Below are 14,187 nucleotides of genomic sequence, written 5' to 3'. Positions count from 1 at the left end.
ACCTCTGAAATTGACGTTAACACTGTGCATACTTTTACAGAACTGTGAGCTCGTAAGCAACGCAAAATGTATCGATGTGCATCACTCAAAAGGTAAGTTGTCATCACGAGGACCTTCTGAATGGGCTCGTTTATACCCATGTTCAATTGCAGTGCCTGGAATCACCATGAAATTGTCACTATAATTTAAGGGTACAGAAAAAGTTCCACAATTTGTGACTTTCTATGAAAATGACACAACCAGCTCATCTTCACAAGACTCCACTACACACCCATCGAAAAAAGTGTGAGGGTGGAAAAGAGTGACCATAGTTGGAAAGCAATGTATTGCTAAATTTTTAACTCAAACTAGATGCACATGAGAAAGAAAGTTATATTAAACGTCTTTGAAAGACCCAACGGGTTTATGAGACCAAACAAAAAGTTACAATGGTATGATGAGGTAGCATGGTCATGAAAAGAAAACATAGATAACTATCCACATGCACAATGATGATTATAGCAGTATCTCTAGATACATGGGAAAAATACATCGTCATGTCACTACAATACATACTACATGGGAAAAATACATCACCATGTCACTACAATACATACTACATCCATCCTTATCCATCCAAAATGTCCACCATAAGGAAGTCAATGATTGACAAGAGACTTGCCGTGTCCATTGCTAGTGGGAAAGTGTAATGCCCCGAAGCTAACAGACCCTTGTTATTTTTTTTTCCGAGAAAAGATCCTTTCATTAGTTATATAAAAAACGCCCGTAGGGCTACAAAAGACCCTCTCCTGCTCATAAGAAAACAGAGCAGAGATCCAAGCAAGGCAGCTAGGGAGACTCTCCCTAGGTGCAAAAAAGTACAAATATCAGTACAAAGAACTGAGGGGCTATATCATACAATAGGAGGGGGGAAAAGCCAAACAAGTGGCCTGTAGTGCCAGCGGGGGGAACCCGCGTGTAGGGTATAGAAGGGGCCGCTGCGCCAAGTGGTGTGAAAGGCCTGGCGCCGCAAGATCGCCTCATCCGAGTCGCCCCGGATGCGGTCATACTGTCCTCGCAGGGTGTGGATCAACTCCTGCCAAATCCCCCGAAGAGTCTCTGCTGGTGGCTCTAGTCTCCCCTCAAAGGCCCTAAAACACCGGGCTCTCCAGGTGAACCAGATGGTGAGGCTGCTGAGGAGCTCCCATCGTAGATCCCTCTCCTATGTCTAGCCGGCGGACGAGAAATCCGGTGAAGGAACAAGACGAGGCTGGCCCCTATTGAATCTGATGGCCTGTCTGTCTTGCTCCATCTCATATCCCAGAGCATGCCCTGACAAAGTTGACCATGCAGGGGCACCCCACGTATACATGCCCTCTGGAGAGAGGGGGGCCAAAATGCGCAGCATCCGCAGCCAAATCTGCTGCGCCTGAGGACAGTCTCATAGGCAATGTCTCTGTGTCTCCAAAGGGTGGCCGCATCGGACGCAGGCCGCCGGAAGACCACTGTAGACAAGCCAGGTGCCAACTGCAGAGCCCCTGTGGGCGACCAGCCACCCACTGGAAAGTCGAGATCCTACGTGCCTGTCGACTAGCCCAGAGCCTGGTCCAAAAATCCTCCAGGAACTCCTGTGAGAGTCCCTATAGCCGCCAATGCTCCGATGCAGCTGGAGAGACCATCCTCCTCGCCGTCAAAATATGCCTCCCCAACCGAACAGTGTACTGGAAAAAGGTGATCTCTGTGGCCTCGGGGGATGCATAAGGATCATGCCACTCGTACTCGCCAGGGTCCCACTGGAGCCGGCCAAGGGGCGCGCTGCATATGCCCATATGCGCCAATCAGAGTCCACATCTGCAGGGTCTGGATCAATATGCCACTTTCGAGAAGCGGCGGCCACTACCCGTATCCTCTAAAAGATGCACTCTGCAACCAAAGGCGACTCCGCCTCCACTCTCTGAAGTCTGCCCTCATCCTGGATCTCATAGTAGAGGCATCTACCATCCTCGGTGCAAGCTCTGACAGTAATCAGGATCTCCAACTGTGTAAAGGCTCCCATCCACCGTGGGGCCACTGGCTCGAGAGGCGTGAACAACTCCTCTGTGAGTGCCTCCTGAATGTCATCCCTCATAATCAGCCCCCCTCTGAAGTGACTCAGCCTATCCACCTGGATCTCCTCTGGGAGACTGTAGAAGGCCTGCCAGTCTCCAAAACTACGTGCTGGGCCTGCCGCCAATGGTCCCCAGGCTAGACGAGGCCGAGAACCCAACATATGACCCTGCTCTGTGCGTACCGCTGGGCTCCAAATGAGCGGCTGTCTGGCCCGCTCCTCATCACAAGAAGGAGGTCTCTGAGAGAGCCCCGGTCTCAGCAACTCCCAAGCTCGCAGGATGCTCAAGGCAAATCTGTCCTCCCATCCTCTATTGAGGCCTGTCCTCCTCATCTCTATGAAGATCCATCGTATCTCTGGTGCCCAAGTGCCCCCTGCTGGGGGAGCCCTAGCCTGCAGCCACTGAAAAAGAAGCTCTTTCCAAGGCTCAGCGCCTGGAAGCAGCCCTTGAACAATAAGCTTCCCCAATAAGGCTCTACTCTGATCAACTGGATCTATAATGCCCAAGCCCCCCTGGCCAGCGGAAGTGTAATAACTGCCCAAGCAACCTTAGCTTGGGCTCGCTGACCATCCCGCCCAGACCAAAGAAAGTTCTTGATCAGCCTCTGTACTTGGCTGATGCAAGAGCTCGAGAAGATCCCAGCAAGACGTTATGTACCACATGGTCGCTAAAAGCACCTGATTTGCCACCACCACCCTCCCAGCCAAGGATAGCCGAGATGTACTCCAATACAAAAGCTTCTTCTGAATGCTCCGAAGAAGCGGTGCAATCTGCTCCTCAGGTGACAAATCTAGTCCAATCTGGCATCCCAAATACCGCACTGCTGTGCCAGGAGGAATCCATCTAAAACCCGGGTCTGGGCTCCATGCCGGAGTGGGAGCGCTACTGATCCAAAAGGCCACTGTCTTGCGCCAATTAATCAATGCTCCCGAAGCTGCACTAAAAACCTGAAGCGACTGCTCTGCCCGCCGCTGAAGATTGGCCTCCTAGCCATGCAAAAACAAACCCGTGTCATCAGCAAACTCAGCATCGAGCAGGTCCTCCCCCCGGACTGGGAGCTGGAGTCCTCTCAAACCAACCTCCTCTGCCATCAGATACATGCTCATAGCCTCAGCAAAGAAGAGAAAAGAAACGGGGCGAGAGGACACCCCTGACGGACTGATCTGGTCAACTCAAAACTCAGCCCCCGTCCTCCTGCCATCAGCACCTGGCTACGAGCTGTGGAATATAGAGCCGCCACTCCTCGAATCCAAATTGGCTCAAAGCCCAGGCGAAGCATAGTGCCCTCTAAGAAACCCCAATCGACTCTATCATATGCCTTCTCAAAATCGAGAAGCATCACGACCAGGTCCTCACCGAGAAATCTAGCTCGGGACGTCGCCTCCCAGAAGGTGAAAATGTTGTCAAGGATACTGCGCTCCTTGACGAATCCTGTCTGGGTAGCATGAATCAACTCCCCCAGGAAGGGCTGGATCCTCAAACTCAAGGCCTTTGCTAAGACCTTGTAGACAGTATTGAGGATCGTAATAGGTCTCCAATGCCGAATATCATCTGATACTCCCTCCTCCTTGGGGATAAGAAAGATCAAGCCCTCTGAAAAGCTCTGTGGCATCACCCCAGTGTCCAAAGCATACTAAAAGCCCCTGCGGAGGCCTGGCCCCAAAAGGTCCCAATAGCGCATAAAAAAGGCAGGCGTCAATCCGTCCTCCCCAGGGCAACTATGGCGCGGAAGGACCCTCAAGGCCTCAATAAGCTAAACCTCTGAAAGAGGCTCACCCAGAACTGTGCGCATACGATCTGTGACCCTCCTCTGCACATGGGCCCACACAGTCTGTCTGCAAGCATCCCAAGCCTCAGTGGCTGGCTCTGCTGAAAGCAGGTCTCTATAGTACTCAGTGGCAATGGCTCTGATCTCCCCGGGCTCAGTGGCTACCGATCCGTCCTGCCTCCTGAGCTGGCGAACTCCTGCTCGAGCATGGCGGGGTCCAGTAATCTCAAAAAACTCCCCAGTCACTCTATCACCAAGCTGCATCCACTGAGAGGCTTGGCGACAATAGTTGAACTCATGTCTCTGCTCCTCTGCCTCTCTAACCTCTTGGCGTGCCTGGCTCAGCTGGGACGCCACCCACTCACATGTAGGTTGCTGCTCCTGAAGGCGCTGGAGCGAAGCAAGGCTACGTCTCAACCGACGCTCCCGCTCGAGAGTCTCTCCCAGCCGTGTCAAGGCTACAGCGTGCAAAAAAGAGCTGAGCTCGATGAGTCCCTGGGCACACTGGCCTGCTGCATCCTGGTCAGAGCTCTGGCTATCATGCCATATCCTCTCAATGTCCTCACAAAGACTAGGATCTGTAAGTACCCTCTCTGGGATCCTCAACTGCAAGCTGGTCTCCCGTGTCCTCTCCTCAAGTGTCAAAATAACTAGCGCATGGTCTAAAAAAGAGGTGCCAGCGAGAATGCCAACGGAGCCCCCACGCTCCCCTAACCTGTCGCCCACATAGAAGCAATCAATCCGTGATAGATTAGTCCCTCCCTGCCGGCGATCCGACCGAGAAAAACTAAGACTGTCCTGAGAGCGGGAGAAAGCCTCCTGCTGCCATGCATCAGTGATCCTCAGTGTCATGCGAAATCGCTCCCAAGCTGCAAGCTCCGTACCGTGCACTGTAACATGACTGCCTCCCACCCTATCGGCCGGGTCCTCTAGCATGTTGAAGTCTCGACACACCAATGTGCGGCCTCTAGCAATGCATCCGTAACCTGGGTCCAGAACTCTGCTCTAGCACTAGCATGGTTGGGCGCATAGACATTGAGCACACCAAAGAGCTCATCATGCATCCTCAGAATGACATACTGTGCTCTACCAGGCACAACGATCCCGCGATCCACAATGGCCTGCCGCCGCCATACATCCGCAATGACCATGCATACTCCTCCCTGCCCACCCAAGGGGCCAAACCCTGCATACCAAAATGGTGTCCCATCTACCAGGCATGTCCGAACCGTATCTCCGGATCCTGCTCTCACCCAAATGGTCCTCTTGCATCATCAAAATATCAATACTGCCCCCAACCAGGCATCTCTGAAGCTCCTGCCTCAAGCAACCACGATAACGTACATAGTGTGCGCCGCCAAGGCCCTGTACATTCCATGAGATGATCCTCATGGATGACCTGCTGAGGTGGAGGCTCTCAGCCGTACGGCGCGCCTTTGCAAGCGGCTTGGATGGAGAATAGTCCCCATCCGAGCAGCTATGAATCTGCCCACATGGTGTGCTGCAAGAATCTCGGATGAGGCGCCAGTGGCTGTGTCCCATGGCGACGGCCTCCCGCTCAGACAGAGCAACCTCGTGTATGCATACATATCCAGGGTCGCGTGCTAAGTCTGCCACTATGCAAACCACCAAATGTCGAATCGCGGAGGCATCCACACTCCCGGTATCAAAGAAAAAATGAGCCAACTCCCATAGTCGGCCTATCACGTCTGTCACCTCCAGATCGCTCACATGGTGAGAGAACTCAACTACCTGAGTCTTCAAAATGCTAAGAGCGAGATCCAGAGTCCACTCCCGGTCGCTAGGGCCACAGAGAGGGAATGAGAAGGCCACCGCTGAATCAAGTGCCTCCTCCCCTCGGGCCGGAGGTATCACTACATGAACTCTGATGGGTGCTGGCTCATGGGGGCCCTCCGCTCCAAAAAGCTGTGTGGAAGGAGTAATCAATAGCCTCCGAGCGCTGTCTAGTGTCGAGACGACTCAGCCGACTGCGGATAGAGGATATCCGTGAAGCCCGAATCGCCATGGTAAGTCTCCTCTGCGGTGCTCGAGCAAGGTCGGTGCTCAGTGTCCACCGGACTGCAGGTGAGCGCCAGGGAACTGCCAGGGCCTCCCGGGGAGCTGAGGCGAGCGGAGGGGGAGGAGGGGAGGGAGGAGGAGGTGGAGAAGGAGCCGCTGCCAAAATCGGAGCCGGAATGGGACGAGGCGAAGGTGGAAGCGGAGGCGGGAGGGGGGGGGGGGGGGGGTGGGGGTGGGGGCGAAGGAGGGGGTGCTGGCATCTGCTGGTCCTCAGTCGGCGCTGGGATCTCCTCCTGGAGGGGAGCAAAGCTATTCCTCACGAGAACCCAGTGATGCTGAGACTGTGGCTGCTGCTGCATCGGTCTCTGGGCGTGCTGCTGTGGCTGTCTCCCTCTACGGCGCCCCTGTCCAGGCTGCCACTCCGAGGTCTCTGTGGGCTGAGCAGGTGTCCCGGAGGCTGCCTGCCGAGCCGCATCTGTGGCGGGCCATCGGGGGCCTGCTGCTGCGGTGAAGGTCGGGGTCTCCTACGAGGGCAGGCCTTGGCCATGTGGCCGACCTGCCTGTAGATAAAACACTGGTTCGGGAGCCCCGAAAACTCCACTCTCTGATCAATCCATCCCCCCCCTATCCTAGGTAGCTGAATGACTTCGAAAGGGAGGAGATGTCAGGACCAAAACTCTGACCGAAGGTAGCCCAGCTGCTCTAGCCACCATTGAAGCTGCTGTGGGGCCAGTCTCAAGCACCGAGCCCACCAATGCTCCTAGCCTAGAGAGGAGCGGAAGGTACTCACGGCGGAGTCCAGGGAAGCAAACTGTAACATGGAATAGGCGCTCTCCCTGCTCGGCCGTTGCTGGGTCAAAGCCATGCTGCCAAGATCTAAAGAATGCCCGAGCGCCCCTGATGTCAAGGGGACTCATGGCTAGGACCTGGGCCATGCTCTGGGCTAATCTCCAACTCAATCCGGTAGTGTCCACGGCCCAGTAACTGAACGTCCAAGATCTTGCCCACATCTACAAGAAGGTGGGCCTGAGAAGATCCCGGATCTCCCCTTTGCTGGGGCGAGTGCCAACTATACGGCAGATGGTGGAATGTGCCTGGAGGCGTTCCACCTCTGCGCGGCGAGGCTCGCTTCCTCTTCTGGCGAAAGAGAAAGCCTGATGGGGGTATCCTCAGGGGCGGGCGAGGGGGCTGCGGAAGAGTCCCTCTGAGGTGGGGCGGGAGGAGCCTCCATCAGTGTCTGAAGCTATGTCGAAGGCGGAGCGAATGCGGAGAGTCTTGCAAGAACCAAGCTACACAAAAGGCGGAGGAGGAAAGGCGGAAGGCTTAGAAAAAAAAACCCCAGGGGACGGAAAAAAGCAGAAAGAAGGGGAGGGGGGGTAAGGCGGCGCGGCGAAAAAAAAGCAGGGGGGAGGAAGCAACACGAAAGGGGGTGGGGGGGAGAGAGGGCGGAGGCTGGCGGAGGGGGGGCGGGCGCTGAAGAAGGGAGGGGGCGCGAAGGAGAGGAGCAGGGGGCGGGGGGGCGCTACAGCGCTGGGGCGGGGGGCGCAAGAAGACCAGGCGGGGGGGGGGGGGGGGGGGGGGGGGGGGGGGGGGGGGGCATACGCGAGGGCGGCAAAAACACAGGGCAGGCGGAGGGCGGGAAAACAGACGCAAGGGCGGCAAGGGGAGAGGCGTGCAGGCTGCAGCGCGAGCAGAGGGGGGGGGGGGGAGCGGAAGCTTCAGCGAGCAAATCAACATACCCTTGTTATTAAGCATAAACATAAAGGAAACAAACCATCAGAAATGGTGAAATCAGATTGACTTGAAGGGCTAAGCTCGCTGAAGCTCCCGCCTCCACCCTGCACTGCGCGCCCGCCTGTTCGCCCCCCCCTCCCTCTGTCGCCTGTTCGCCCCCCACCTCTCCGCCTGTTCGCCCCTCCACCCCCCGCCTGCCATCGCCCCCTTCCTTCTCCGCCGCTGCGCCCCCCTCCTGCCTCGCTGCTGCGCCTCCCCCCTCCTCGCCAATTTTCGTCCCCCCCCCTCCTAGCCACCTCTTCGTCTATTCGCCCCCCCCCCCCCCCCCCCTCTTCGCCTGTTCGCCCCCTTCCTTTGTCGCCTGCCCCCCACCTCTCCGCCTGTTCGCGCCCGCCTCCCTTCAGCAGCGCCCGCCTCCCTTCCTTTCGCATTGTTGCCGCCCCCCCTCAGGGCTTCTCCTTCGTTTTCGCCCCCTCCCTCCTCTTTCGTGCTGTTTTTCACCCCCAGGGGGTTTTGTTTTTTCTTCATTTTCATCCGGTCTTCCGCCTCTTTGTGTGCAGCCCGTTTCTTGCAGGTTTTCGCTTTCGCCTCGCTTCGCCTGAGCTTCAGACTCTGATGGAGACTCCTCCCGCCTCGCCTCAGAGGGACTCATCCGCAGCCCCCTTGCCCGCCCCCGAGGACATCCCTCTTTCGCCGGAAGAGGAAGCGAGCCTCACCGCAGAGGTGGAACGCCTCCAGGCTCATTCCACCATCTGTCGTATAGTCGGCACTCGCCCCAGCAGAAGGGAGATCAGGGATCTTCTTCAGTCTCGCCTTCTTGCAGATGTGGGCAAGATCCTGGATGTACAGCTCCTGGGCCGGGGCCATTATCAGATCGAGTTCGAGGCCGCCCAGAGCGTTGCCAAGGTCCTTGCCATGAGTCCTCTGGACATCAGGGTGCTCGGGCTTTCTTCAGACCTTGGCAGCATGGATTTGACCCAGCAGCGGCGGAGCAAGGAGAGCGCCTCTTCCATATTACAGTTTGTTTCCCTGGTCTCCGCCGGGAGTATCTTCCGCTCCTCTCCAGGCTCGGAGCATTGGTGGGCTCGGTACTAGAGACGGGCCCCTCAGCAGCTTCAGTGGTGGCCAGAGCAGCTGGGCTTCCTTCGGTCAGACTGTTGGTGTCTAACATCTCCTCCCTTCCTAAGGTCATTCAACTACCTAGGATAGGGGGGGGGTGGATAGATCAGAGAGTGGAGTTCTCGGGGCTCCCGAACCAGTGCTTCATTTGCAGGCAGGTCGGTCATCTGGCCAAGGGCCTGCCCTCGCAGGAGACCTCGACCCTCACCACAGCAGCAGGCTACTGATGGCCCGCCCACAGATTCGGCTCAACAGGCTGCCTCAGGGACACCTGCTCAGGCCACAGAGACCTCGGAGTGGCAGCCTGGACAGGGACGCCGCCGAGGGAGACAGCCACAGCAGCACGCCCAGAGACCGCTGCAGCAGCAGCCACAGTCTCAGCCTCACTGGGTTCCCCGTGAGGAATAGCTTTGCTCCCCTTCAGGAGGAGACCCCTGCAGGACCGAGGACCAGGAGATGCCAGCTCCCCTCCTTCACCCCCCCCACCCCCGTCCCCTCCCACCGCCTCGCTTCCACCTTCGCCTCCTCCCGCCCCCGCTCCGGTTTCGGCAGCGGCTCCCTCTCCACCTCCTTCGCCTCCCCCTCCCTCCCCCTCCGCCCGCCTCACCTTCCCGGGAGACCCTCGCAGTTCCCTGGCGCTCACCTGCAGTCCGGAGAGCGCTGAGCACTGACCTCGCTCGAGCATCACAGAGGAGACCTATGCCGATTAGGGCCTCACGGATTTCATCTATCCGCAGTCGGCTGAGTCGCCTTGGCATTAGACAGCGCTCGGAGGCCTTTGATTATACCTTTACACGGCTTTTTGGAGCAGAGGGCCCCCATGAGCCAGAACCCATTCGAGTTCATGTAGTGATACCTCCGGCCCGCGGGGAGGAGGCACTAGACTCAGCGGTGGCCTTCTCGTTCCCTCTATGTGGACCTTGTGATCGGGAGTGGACTCTAGAGCTCGCTCTCAGCACTTTGAAGACTCAGGCAGTTGAGTTTTCTCATCACATGAGCGATCTGGAGGTGACAGATGTGATAGGCCGACTTTGGGAGTTGGCTCATTTTTCTTGGATCCCGGGAGTGTGGATACCTCAGGGATTCGGCATTTGGTCGTGCGCATAGTGGCAGACTTGGCACGTGACCCTGGATATGTGAGTATACACGAGGTTTCTCTGTCAGAGCAGGAGGCAGTCGCCATGGGCCACAGCCACTGGCGCCTGATCCGGGATTCTTGCAGTACACCGGGTGGGCAGATTCGCAGCCGTTCGGATGGGGACTACTCTCCATCCAAGCCGCTTGCGAAGGCCCACCGTACGGCTGAGACAGCATCCACCTCAGCAGGGCATCCATGAGGATCATCTCATGGAATGTACAGGGCCTTGGCGGAGCACACTTTATACGCTATCGAGGTTGCTTGAGGCAGGAACTTCAGAGATGCCTGGTTGGTGGCAGCATTGACATTTTGATGATGCAGGAGCACCACTTGGGTGAGAGCAGGATCCGGAGATATGGTTCGGTGATGCCTGGTAGATGGGACACTTTTTGGTCTGCAAGGTTTGGTCCTTTGGGTGGACAGGGAGGAGTATGCATGGTTATTGCAGATGTATGGCGGCAGGCCATTGTGGATCGAGGGATCATTGTGCCTGGTAGAGCACAGTATGTCATTCTGAGGATGCATGATGAGCTATTGGGTGTGCTCAACATCTATGCGCCCAATCATGCTAGTGCCAGAGCAGAGTTCTGGACTCAGGTTACAGATGCATTGCCAGAGGCCGCACATTGGTGTGTTGGGGGAGACTTCAACATGCTTGAGGACCCGACAGATAGGGTGGGAGGCAGTCATGTTACAGTGCACGGCACGGAGCTTGCAACTTGGGACCAGTTTTGCATGTCACTGAGGATCATTGATGCATGGCAGCATGGGGCTTTCTCCCGGTCTCAGGACAGTCTTAGTTTCTCTCGGTCGGATCGCCGGCAGGGAGGGACTAATCTATCACGGATTGATCGCTTTTATGTGGGCGATTGGTTAGGGGAGCGAGGGGGCTCCGTCGGCATTCTCGCTGGCACCTCATTTTCAGATCATGCGCCAGTTATATTGACATTGGAGGAGGGGACACGGGAGCCCAGCTTGCAGTTGAGGATCCCAGAGAGGGTACTTGCAGATCCCAGTCTCGCTGAGGACATTGAGAGGATCTGGCATGCTAGTCAGTGCTCTGACCAGGATGCAGCGGGCCAGTGTGCCCAGGGACTCATTGATCTTAGCTCTTTTCTACACGCTGCAGCTTTGACACGACTGGGAGAGATTCGCGAGCGGGAGCAACGGCTGAGACGCAGCCTTGCTTCGCTACAGCGCCTTCAGGAGCAGCAGCTTGCATGTGAGTGGGTGGCGTCCCAGCCGAGCCAGGCACGCCAGGAGGTTAGAGAGGTAGAGGAGCAGAGACATGAGTTTTACTATCGTCGTCAGGCCTCTCAGTGGACGCAGCTTGGTGATAGAGTGACTGGGGAGATTTTTGAGATCACTGGACCCCGTCATGCGCGAGCAGGAGTCCGCCAGCTTGGTAGACCGGATGGATCGGTAGCTACTGAGCTCGGGGAGATCAGAGCCATTGCCACTGCTTTTTATAGTGACCTGCTTTCAGCGGAGCCAGCCACTGAGGATCGAGATGTTTGCAGACAGACTGTGTGGGCCCATGTGCAGAGGAGGGTCACAGACCATATGCGTACAGTTCTAGGTGCGCCTCTGTCAGAGATTGAGCTTGCCGAGGCCTTGAGGGTCCTGCCGCGACATAGTTGCCTAGGGGAGGACGGACTGACGCCGGCCTTTTTTATGCGCTATTGGGACCTTTTGGAGCCAGGCCTCCGCAGGGGCTTTCAGCATGTTTTGGACACTGGGGTGATGCCGCAGAGCTTTTCAGAGGGCTTGATCTATCTTATCCCCAAGGGGGAGGGAGTATCAGATGACATTCGGCATTGGAGGCCTATTACGATCCTCAATACTGTCTACAAGGTCTTAGCAAAGGCCTTGAGTTTGAGGATCCAGCCCTTCCTGGGGGAGTTGATTCATGCTACTCAGACAGGATTTGTCAAGGAGCGCAGTATCCTTGACAACATCTTTACTTTCTGGGAGGCGACGGCCCGAGCTAGATTTCTTGGCGAGGACTTGGTCGTGATGCTTCTCGATTTTGAGAAGGCATACGATAGAGTTGATTGGGGATTCTTAGAGGGCACTATGCTTCGCCTGGGCTTTGAGCCAGGATGGATCAGAGGGGTGGCAGCTCTGTATTCCATAGCTCGCAGCCAGGTGCTGATTGCAGGAGGACGGGGGCCGAGTTTTGAGCTGACCAGATCAGCCCGTCAGGGGTGTCCTCTCGCCCCTTTCCTTTTTCTCTTCTTTGCGGAGGCTATGAGTATGTATTTGACGGCAGAGGAGGTTGGTTTGAGAGGACTTCAGCTCCCAGTCCGGGGGGAGGATTTACTTGATGCTGAGTTTGCAGACGACACGGGCTTATTTTTGCATGGCCAAGAGGCCAATCTTATTCGGGCTGAGCAGTCACTCCAGGTTTTTAGTGCAGCTTCGGGAGCATTGATCAATTGGCGCAAGACAGTGGCCTTTTGGATCAGTAGTGCTCCCACTCCGGCATGGAGCCCGGACCCCGGTTTTAGATGGATTCCTCCAGGCACAGCAGTGCGGTATTTGGGATGCCAGATTGGCCTCGATTTGTCACCTGAGCAGCAGATTGCCCCGCTTCTTCTGAGCATTCGGAAGAAGCTATTGTATTGGAGTACAGCTCGACTATCCTTGGCTGGGAGGGTGGTGGTGGCAAATCAGGTGCTGTTAGCGACCATGTGGTACATTACGTCTTGCTGGATTTTCTCGAGCTCTTGCATCAGCCAGGTACAGTGGCTGATCAGGAACTTTCTGTGGTCTGGGCGGGACGGTCAGCCAGCTCGGGCAAAGGTTGCATGGGCAGTTATTACACTTCCGCTGGCTCAGGGCGGTTTCGGCATTATAGATCCAGTCGATCAGAGTAGAGCCTTATTGGGGAAGCTTATTGTTCGGGGGTTGCTTCCAGGCGCTGAGCCTTGGAAAGAGCTCCTCTTGCAGCGACTGCAGGCTCGGGCGCCCCCTGCAGGGGGTACTTGGGCACCAGAGATTCGCTGGATCTTCATAGAGATGAGGAGGACAGGCCTCAGTAGAGGATGGGAGGACAGATTTGCTTTGAGTATCGTGAGAGCTTGGGAGCTGCTGAGACCGGGGCTCTCTCAGCGGCCTCCTTCTTGTGTTGAGGAGCGGGCCAGGCAGCCGCTCATCTGGAGCCCAGCGGTTCGTACGGAGCAGGGTCATATGCTGGGTTCTCGGCCTCGTCTAGCCTGGGGACCTTTAGCGGCAGGCCCAGCTCGTAGTTTTGGAGACTGGCAGGCTTTCTGCAGTCTACCAGAGGAGATCCAGGTGGAGAGGCTGAGTCACTTCAGAGGGGGGTTGATTATGAGGGATGATATTCAGGAGGCACTTACAGAGGAGTGGTTCACACCTCTCGAGCCAGTGGCCCCACGGTGGATGGGAGCCTTTACACAGTTGGAGATCCTGATTGCTGTCAGAGCTAGCACTGAGGATGGCAGATGCCTCTACTATGAGATTCAGGATGAGGGCAGACTCCAGAGAGTGGAGGTGGAGTCGCCTTTGGTTGCAGAGTGCACCTTTCAGAGGATTCGGGTAGTGGCTGCCGCTTCTCGGAAGTGGCATATTGACCCCGACCCTGCTGATGTGCTCCCGGATTGGCGCATATGGGCATATGCAGCGCGCCCCTTGGCCCGGCTACAGTGGGACCCCGGGGAGTACGAGTGGCATGATCCTTATGCATCCCTTGAGGCCACAGAGATCACCTTTTTCCAGTATACTGTTCGGCTGGGACGGCATATTTTGACGGCGAGAAGGACGGTTTCTCCAGCGGCAGCGAGGCATTGGCGATTGCAGGGACTCTCACAGGAGTTCCTGGAGGATTTCTGGGCTCGGCTCTGGGCTAGTCGGCAGGCCCGCAGGATCTCGGCTTTTCAGTGGCTGGTCGCCCACAGGGGCTCAGCAGTTGGCACTTGGCTTGTTTACAGCGGTCTTCCGGCGGCCTGCGTCCGATGCGGCCACCCTATGGAGACACAGAGACATTGCCTTTGGGACTGCCCTCAGGCACAGCAGATTTGGCTGCGGATACTGCGTATTCTGGCCCCCCTCTCTCCAGAGGGTATGTTTACGTGGGGTGCCGCTGCTTGGTCGACTTCGTCAGGGCCTGCTATGGGCTATGAGATGGAGCAGGGCAGTCAGGCCATCAGATTTATTAGGGGCCAGCCTCGCCTGGTTCCGGCACCGGATTTCTCGTCCGCCAGCTGGACACAGGAGAGGGATTTACGATGGGAGCTCCTCAGCAGCCTCACCATCTGGTTCACCTGGAGGGCCCGGTGCTTTACGGCCTTTGAGGGGAG

At 56.7% G+C, this 14,187-nt stretch overlaps 1 protein-coding gene across 1 annotated transcript in view; it reads right to left on the bottom strand.

Annotated features, from left to right (window-relative positions):
* The window catches only part of LOC147629211 (vesicle docking protein), a 114,891-nt gene that overhangs the window by 59,349 nt on the left and 41,355 nt on the right, over positions 1-14,187 (bottom strand). Inside the window, exon 3 of the mRNA XM_086812473.1 lies at positions 3-155. Coding sequence (XP_086668599.1) covers positions 3-155 — 153 coding nt within the window. The remainder of the gene's footprint in view (positions 1-2; positions 156-14,187) is intronic.

Source organism: Cibotium barometz, chromosome 18, assembly GCF_041138505.1.
Source record: "Cibotium barometz isolate CiBa-2024 chromosome 18, ASM4113850v1, whole genome shotgun sequence".
Lineage (NCBI taxonomy): Eukaryota > Viridiplantae > Streptophyta > Polypodiopsida > Cyatheales > Cibotiaceae > Cibotium > Cibotium barometz.
This window is presented reverse-complemented; position numbering and strand designations above follow the sequence as displayed.